The 8,996-nt window shown below is 42.2% G+C and overlaps 1 protein-coding gene across 1 annotated transcript in view; it reads right to left on the bottom strand.

Annotated features, from left to right (window-relative positions):
* Positions 1–3,544: 3,544 nt before the first annotated feature.
* SYDE2 (synapse defective Rho GTPase homolog 2) overlaps positions 3,545–8,996 on the bottom strand; it is a 28,049-nt gene continuing 22,597 nt past the window's right edge. The window contains exons 6-7 of the mRNA XM_042030302.1: positions 8,167–8,398; positions 3,545–6,009 (exon numbers count right to left, since the gene is read on the bottom strand). Of these exons, the coding sequence (XP_041886236.1) occupies positions 5,507–6,009; positions 8,167–8,398 (735 nt within the window). The 3' untranslated portion in view covers positions 3,545–5,506. The remainder of the gene's footprint in view (positions 6,010–8,166; positions 8,399–8,996) is intronic.

Genomic DNA, 8,996 nt, shown 5'->3' with positions numbered 1-8,996 from the left:
TGAATTGCTTTTACTGGCCATCATCAGTTTACAAACTTATTGTTACTTAATCCTGGCAAATGCTTACAAACAGAAAACCAAGTCCATTATAATGTTGCCTCAAAGAAATCAGTTTAATTTAGAACAACCTGCTTCTAGTAAGCTCACTGTAGTTGTGCATTTCTGTCAAAAGACAATTATCCCTCAGAGAGATCAAATGGTGTTATACAGAAGTTTTAATATTTACCAGTGTAAATGAGTAACAGCTCATGAATATTAATGCTCACCCTCCATCCAGAGAGGACTCTTTGGTAAGTGGTTCTGCTGCTACTGGGTTTCAATAGCCAGGTCAGACACCATGTAACTGAGCACAGCCTGTCAAGCAGAAATTAAATCTATCAGAGGAGGACAGATTAAACTCTATACGGGTGAGTTCACTCTTTCCATGACTCACCAAACCGTTTGAGGGTCACAGACTCCTGTCAAACAAATGTCCATGTGGTCACAGTAGACACTAAAGCACAAAAGACAACTGACACACTGGGGATTTTCAGAGAGGATCTTCAGCTGACAAGCAATAGCCAGCCCCAGTGCTCTGCTTCACCAGAGTAAAGCACAGCCAAAGAGAAAACAGGATCTGTGTGAGGCTCCTGCATCCCAAAATAAACACTGCAACTTGGGGTTAGACAGTGTTGAAGACATGCCCCTTCAATTTTCTACAGCCAGGATCTCCCTATCATGTACTTTTAGCACTTTGATTGAACTTTGGTCAGATTTAAGAGAGGTTTGGTTCCACTAGATAGGACTCGGTTTGAAAAATGGTCTCTTGTTTGCTACTTTGAAGTTTAAATATTATAGCAATATTCCTTGTCCTTCCTATTGAACTAGTTCTAAATTAAAACCAAGGAAAATTCAACAATCGTGTCCCTAGCACCTGCAGTACAGTGTTTGCAGTCAGAGTGCAAACAGGAAGAGAACACTGCTCCTCTGCTAAACCAATATTTAACTAACAGCCTGCTCTACATAGATATGTAAATATCATACAAGTGACTAATTAAAAAGCTCATCTCTCTGTTATCAGGCCTGGACTTCATTAGTACACCATCTCAGAGCATCTTCCACAGATTTATTTTGATTAACAGGGCTGCAAACTACATATGTATGTCAATCATATGGTCATGGCTTATCTGGAAAGCCCAGCCACCCCCTCCACTGCAGTTCTATCACTACTCCTCAGAAGAGGCAGCAGCGTCAACGGGAGCCTTGTTCCCCACCACAGAGGCACTCTTAAGAGTTTTGATTAAGAAAATATTCCGAAAGACAGAGGGATTTTAGAGGGTTTTCCTAACAGTAAGGCCAAAGAGGCAGCAGATCAGGGCTCTGCTTATCAGCTCCCCTCCCTCCTTAGAGCAAAGTAATTTGGGGAGCTGCAGGAATGCCCCAATGGAAAGGGAGTAATCTTCCTGAGAGCCATTTTCCTCCTCATCACTGTTCCCACAGGAGACATGAGATAATACATCCCATCAGGATCCTTCAATCTGTCAAATACAAACTTAGATGTTCAAATACCTGTAGGGTCAGCGGGTCAGCTTTGCATCATCTCATGTCTGGCTGTTCCAATTTTGCCCTGAAAATGTTTTTGTTAAGACACATCACAGGTTTTCCTGCATGGTTCTAGAAGAATCAAGCCAAATGAAAACAGTAAATTCATTATGTAGGATGACATTTTAAAGCAAATGTACCATAGTTACATGACAGTCCTCCCCCAGCCCAAATAACTTTCAGCTGGTGTTAGCTCCAGAATGCGAGACAACAGCTTTCTATATCAAAATACACTTACTGTCAAGAAATCCCAGTATCCCCATCCCAAGGTAAGGTGAAGGGGTTAAGATCTGACAGCAGAAATACCACATGTGCCTCTGGCTTATCAGATTTATAGATTTATTCTGTAAAAATCCTGAATATCTGTTGGGGATGTTTCCCTCTATTTTTAGAACATGTCTGAATACCTGCAGTTCCATTTCTTGCCTGGAGCATTAACAAACATACACGTATGTTACACGTTTGGGAAAGACAGATGGAAAAACCTGAAATTTCTGAGCATGTAGGCCCCCCAGTGGCTTAAGCCAGCCTGAGGTCATGCCACCCCACTATCCCCACCCATCCCACACCATTCCCACCCACCTCTTGCTTGCTCCTGTAAGAAGCACTTTGGGGAGGTAAAAGAGGGAGAAGCAAAAAGGTGGATAAGCCACAGAGCACCAGCAGTGTCTGGAATTTGGAAAATCCTATTTAAACAAACAGGAAAGGATTAAAACTCTACGAATGGGCTTAGTCCCTTCCTAAATCCACCTATGTGTATCATATCCCTGACACTGGCAGCAAAGCACGGCACAGACCACAGACCTTTGCATTTCTGCTTTTCCCCAGGGACTGCGAGCTACAGCTCTTGGTTGTGACCCAGCCCCGCACGGGGCCATCGCTGGCTTGTGCTTGGGTAAAACCATTTGTGGGTGCTTTTGGTGCAAGTCTGGGAACTGCTTCTGTGAAAGCACCTGCGCCCATTTTCTTTACCTGGGAAGCAGAGGTCACACCTGAAGGAAGTCCATGGACACCAAGGACAATCTGCTCTCTGAACTCCACCGCAGGCTCTGCCCTCTGCTGTTAACCTCTTCCAGTCCCTGGTGAACAGGAGCTGTCCTGATGCCAAACGAGTCTCACCAAGCAGACAACAGCACAGGTCAGCACAGCAAAGGAGGCTCCTGGCGGTGGCCACAGGGTTTGGAGGAGCTCTGCCCTGGAGCCACACACAGCCAGAGGATGCCCTTCTGTGTAAAAAAGTTCATTATGGCTTTGGTAGAAGCAGGTTGCTTTAATCTCCCAGTTTGGTGTTTCTAGATTAAGGTAATTCCCACAGTAATCCCGTTCCTTAAGAATCTGTCACAATCATAAAACGAATGCAGCTTCACCAGATTATATAACTAACTATGTGAAATATAACAGTATCTATAAAAATAAATGTATAAGGGATAACATAACAAATACCATTTGGGAAATCTCATTAAAGAAGGATTTCTAAAATACAAAATGTGTTTTACAAGTTGTTATAACTAAATTACCAAGAATTGTTTCATTTGAGTAATATATTACTGTATTTTAATTACCTCATGAGATTAACATGAATACAATTTATCAAGTCATTAATTTCTGCTGTTGTAATATTAAAATATTAACGTTGACAGAGCAGTGGACTGCTGCCCTGAGTTACAGACCACTCCTGGAGAAAAAGCTAACACATATTCAAGAGGTGACCACTTGTATCATCTGGATTATTACAGGCAATTGAAGACTAATAAATAAATTTAAATGCAAACATCTTTCAAAGAGTGCTAATGGAGCAGTGGTTTGCATTTAATTATCTAACTCAAACGTTGGGTCAATCTAGACATGACAACAAAACAAAAAATGTGAAAAGCTAAATGTCTTTATGGAATTAATTCATGTGTGCAAATGGATGACATCAACTTAGACATGTTTAAATAACCACTAGCTAGGCACAGACAGATTTTGTTCTTAATTCAAATTTTATTTAGAATTTAAATTTATAGTTTAAAAAGTATGCACATTCTGTAGGTATAAAAGTTTAAAAAAATACATCGATTTATTGATAAATGCTTCAGGTTAAATTTACATTTTCATTCATATCATTATATTGCAATAATTGTTTTGCATCTTTTAACACTTATAAAAATAAATTAATGAGATTGAATAAACCATTGGAACCATGCTAAAATAATTCCTTAGAAAAGAGGGGTGAAGTTCGCCATAGCAATTCTTAATTCCTTGCTACTGTAAATAAATAACTCTTCAATTAAGCAGTATAAGGAAGTACAGGTTAGCAGAAAAGCACTTGCCCACAGGCTGAATGGAAAGGCATGGTGGCATGACAAAAATTGTACCAAAAAGATGTAGAATTAATTTCTACCCTGCCAGCTGAGAGCAACTCTGTGTCTGACCTCTCAAAACACCAAAACCTTCTCACCCCCACCTGCCCAAACCCCCCTTCCTTGGGGGTGTGTATGTGACCTGTAGAGGACAAGGAATGACTTCACATGTCCTTCTGGTTAGAAGGACTATCAAAACATCTGTACACAATTTGGTAACTATTTTTAATTGAATCAAGAATGTGTGTCCTTAATGTGAAATTTTAATGGCTCACCATAAATTATTAGAGATAAAAGAGGCTCTGAGCGGATGGTGATAGCTGAATCTAGTAAGGTCACAGTGAACTGCAATCCCACCCAAACTCCCCAGGAGTAACATCCTTCCACCCATTCAACCTCGTGTGACAACTCTGATTTCCATTTCAGGAAGAGTAATTAAAAAAAAAAAAAAGTAACTGGCTTTGTGCTGAACTTGAATCTTGCATCTCCAGAGCCACAAGCCTTTACAGAGGGCTCAAATGCACCTAACTACCAGCAGCAGCCAAGGGTACCGCAACAAAAATACACGAAACTCTGGAGAGAAAAAAAATGTACCAAAACATTAAGAATAAAGTAACAGGTTTCAAGGAAAAACAAAAATTATTTTTTGCAAAGTAAATGCCTTACAGACCTTCTTTATATGTGAAAAAACCCCATGGAGGAAGAAACAAACAATGAAGCAAAAAAAAAAACCAAACAGAGAAAGGGTGGTGTGTGTGTGAGAGTTAATAGTCAACACCTGCAAACGGCTGTTCCTGCAATACACAAGGTCATTTACATTAATCATTCACCCTACCTCCTCTCTGGCTATGTTTCTGTGCATAAATTAAATGCTGTGTTACCCAAAGGGTAACCTTGTCCTGGCATCACTGAACATGTCTTCCTAGAAATGGGAACATTTCATAATTCTGAGACCTTTCCTTTCCAAAGATGGCTACAGACACATGCACATTTATACATAGATATATACAAACAAGGTTAGAAAAATATTTATTTTTGCTTGTTTAAATAATTACTGGAAAGTGTTAATACAGTAATACATTAATATTTGTACAATTAAAACTTTATATATAAATATTATATAAAGCATTTTTCATAGCAGCCATTGCATATATAGTAAAACAAGTCTATCTGAAGTCCCTGCTGCAAAACTCAGGCCAAGCAGCGCTCATCCTCTTCTGAGAGGAACATCCGTACCAGAGCCAGGAGTTCAGGAATGAGGAGTTCTGCTGCCACGGACAGCAGAGATGTTGCTTTATCTTCTGCCAGGTATTGCCCAGGCCACCTAAGTGCATAGTGTTTTTAGGGAGAAATGCCACTATGTGGAATCACATCACAGTCTAAGCTTGTCTCCAACACACAAATCGGGACAATGCCTTCTAACAAAAGGCAGAAACATTACGGAATGGCTTAAAATGTGCTAACACAAGGTGGGCCATGGCCTTACCACAAGGTGTTCAGGGGCGCCATCACTCCTCACACAGCTAGGGAAGCCCAGCAAGGGGCATGGAGGCACAAGGAGGAGATGTCATGCAGGACAGAATTTAGTAACTCATATTTAGTTTGTTTTTATTGAGTTCCCTTTCCAAGTTTCCTATGAGAGTATCAATACTTTCCTGCAGGTCCTTGAGGTGTGCTCTGTGATCCACTGCAGAGTCCACATCCTGCACTGTCAGGTAGCTCCCAAAGGGGTGCTCTCCGGGGCTGGGCTGCGGGCGTCTTGCGGGGACATCCAACTCCTCGGCTTTGCTGCTGTCATCCCCGCTCTCCGTGTCCTCCGAAGGGACATCATCGTAGTCTGCCTCAGCCAGGCAGTCTCTGGGGTTTAAGAAGTAGTTCTCCCCACAGCTGCTCCAGTCCCCAGCGTAGCGGTTGCTCGACGGGCTGTCCAGACCTGCTGGCCTCGGTCTGAGCACCCCCAACATCTCGGTGCCGCTCAGATTCAGCATCTGAGGTCTCTGCCTCTTGGGCCTCAGGTAATTCAGGGAGGATGAGTGCTCAGGAAATGTATTCAGATGTGCTGGTTCTTTGGCAGGTGAGTGATGAACTAAAAGAGAGAAGTTAAACCAGTCAGAACTGAATCCATGCTGCAACAAAAAAGTCCATGGCAGATGCCCACTGTGCTCCCTCGATGTCCCACTAAGAGCATGCATGAATACATGCAAGCTTACAGCCAGAACATTACACATTTTTTGCCACAGTTTGATATAAAATACTTAGGAGAAACTACTGTAAAATCTCAATTTTGAAGATCTATGCCAGATTCAAATTGCAGCAGAGAAGCCTTTCTAAAAGTAGAAACTCCCAGAACACCAATTAAAGTCACTGTATGAGTTAATCACCATCCAGCTCTGGGTCAAAGAAAAGCAAACAGCTCAGCTCACACGCTTCATCCAGGCTAAGGAGTAACAGAAAGCAGGCACAGCAAAAGAGGTTAAAACACAACAAAAATACGATCACTGAGAAACACCTAGAGAAGCTGACAACACACCAAGAGCTGAGCTCTTGTGCTTCTCTTCTGCCCTGACGTCCTGTGCTATTAAAGAAGCTCACTTGCAGCAATCTTCTGTGCAGCCACAAGCCCATGGCAGCCGTACACTCACACAGGGTTGCTGGCAGTGCTACCTGAGCTCACAATTGCACAGCACAAGTTACTAACAGGCTCCTCCACTGTTACCCACTGCCTATGGCGAACAGCACAACTCTGCACTGACCTGTGCCTACTGAGTGTCTGAGCTGCAAAACTTCTTCTGGTTTTACACAGACCATTGCTTCTTGCAACGAGCCGCAGAGACTTTCTATCCCCATTCACCACTGAAAGGCAGTGCACACAAACCCATGCAGTTCACCATCTGAGCCCTCCTTGTTAAGACTCCCCACATACAAGCACAACGGCTCAGTCCTGAAATGTGCCCAATCCTTCTCCTTCTGGACTCACATTACAGGTTCTCCAGGGGATTTTACTTTAACAGTACCTTTGCACAGTAACATGCAATAACTCTCACTGCTTTTCCCCCCACTTTTACTATAACAAAACCCCTTCTGTTTAGACTATGCTCCATTAAGACAAAGGGCCATGGGTTAACAATAACTTGCCAGTGTTACATGGTTTAACCAAACAAGGACTATTTGTTTTCGGTTGGAAATATACGGAAATTGAAGTATTGCACAACATGTTGGTTATCAAGCTGTCTCAAACTACAGAAGATTAAATATAAGGGATCAGACTGTGATCCTTCCATTCAGTCCAAATGTGCTGTTTACAGTGTGTAGTGTTCACCTACTCAAGTCTCTGCACTTGTGTTTTGCCTCCTTTTTAGCACCACATCCTGCACACTTCTTGCAAGACAAGGAATAGCACTCAGCTTTTTCTTCTAAGTGAAGGAAAACTCTACTACTTACCCTACTCCTAGCCTCTTGGAAAATTCACACTCCTATGGGCAGAGCTTGGTTTTGTAGTCCACAGCAGCCATGCCATAACCCATCTCCAGGGTTTCATGATTAGTTTCTACATAGTATTTGCTGCCCAAACAGCTCTTGGTCTCCCTCTTCCCCTACCTACATGTGCCATCTCTCCTGCACTAACTCACTGATCTCACTAAAAGCTTCTTCTCATTTTTTGTGATCAGCAGCTTTGGAGCTGCCCACCTGCAGCTGACAAGGGAGCAGCAGCATCTTCCGTCACCTCAAACCCATCATGGAGCAGCAACATTTTTCCTTACGCAAAGCTCTGCAAAAACAAGTAGAAGTTACAGAGCTCTTACTCTAAGCATGATTTCAACTCTGCCAAATTACAAGGGCAGAAATAAATTAACCCCATCGGGCCAAAACTGGAGAGCAGGAAAAACAAAATCTCCAAACTCTCTAATTCAGATGTGCAAACTTTAATGTCACTGGGCTTGTGTTTTCTAGTGTCTTTACTCACATAAAATCTTCACCATTTCTTACATTACTCAAACTCTGCCATCTGGTAAGAAAGCAATTAAACCAACAAACTTCCCATTTAGCAAAGTGACCAAATAGAAAGAGTGTATTATAAAACTGTCATGATTTCTTTAGATTAATAGGTGATGCCATAGTACCTCACATTTTAAGAATTCTGATGCTGCTCAGTCATCCCGTGAATTAATGTACAGTGTCATACAGTAAAAACATACAGCAATGGTTTGGCTTGTTTTGCTTGATCAGATTCATGAAACAGTACCTGGCCACAACTGAAGTAAGTAGTGAAGAACCTCTATGTGCTTTTTGAAGTCCAGGGCACTAGCAAGCTCTTCTGAGTCTGTGAAGACTCTGTTGTTATGGTTGGTGGTCTCCTGCCTCTGGCTCAGTAACACAGGGCCAAAACACACAGCTAAATTCTGGCACGTCATCTTATTTACTTCGTGGTAAGAAGCCACCAGTTTCAGGTGATCCAACAGCATCTTCAGGGTAGCCTGAAGAAACAAAATACTACTCATGAAACCAAACACTAGACAACTGTGGTGTTGGTCACTGCTCTAGAGGGAAAAGATCAAGGCTGATAGCTCTGGTTTTACTACCAGTAGCCATCAACAGAACATCTAAGTGCCGAATTAGAAAAGTTGTATTTGACTAGGACAGAGCAGACCAATTAAGAGACTTTCTGGTAAAACTCAGCTTCTTTCTTATCTGAACTCAGTTTTACACGGATGAGTTTTCTCACAGTAAAAAGGGTACATCAGGAAGGGAACAGAGGCTGCAGAAGCTACATTAGAAAATTAGATCCAGCTACATTAGAAAATAAAGAAACCCTCGATATGATGTCATTGTCTGAACAAGCTTTCAGGTAACTTCCGGATACTGTGCAGGCCCCTCGCTCACTCCCTCCCCCAGAAGGGGCTAACTGTGGCTTGCTGCACAGGTGAATTTGGCAGGTAACAGTGCACAGATCTCTTACGCTGCACAACACAAGAAGAAAAGGCTCTACTGCACATATTTAAGAAAGAGGAATGGATTTGCCCAGGTAATTACAACACACAGATCAGAGAGCTCCACAGAAGTAGAGCAGGACAA

The sequence above is a fragment of the Corvus kubaryi genome, unplaced genomic scaffold (genome assembly GCF_017639235.1).
Source record: "Corvus kubaryi isolate FWS band 111438036 unplaced genomic scaffold, C.kubaryi_AGA036_p1.0 37334, whole genome shotgun sequence".
Classification (NCBI taxonomy): domain Eukaryota; kingdom Metazoa; phylum Chordata; class Aves; order Passeriformes; family Corvidae; genus Corvus; species Corvus kubaryi.
Note: the sequence above shows the minus strand (reverse complement) of the source record. Positions and strands in the feature narration are given on the sequence as shown.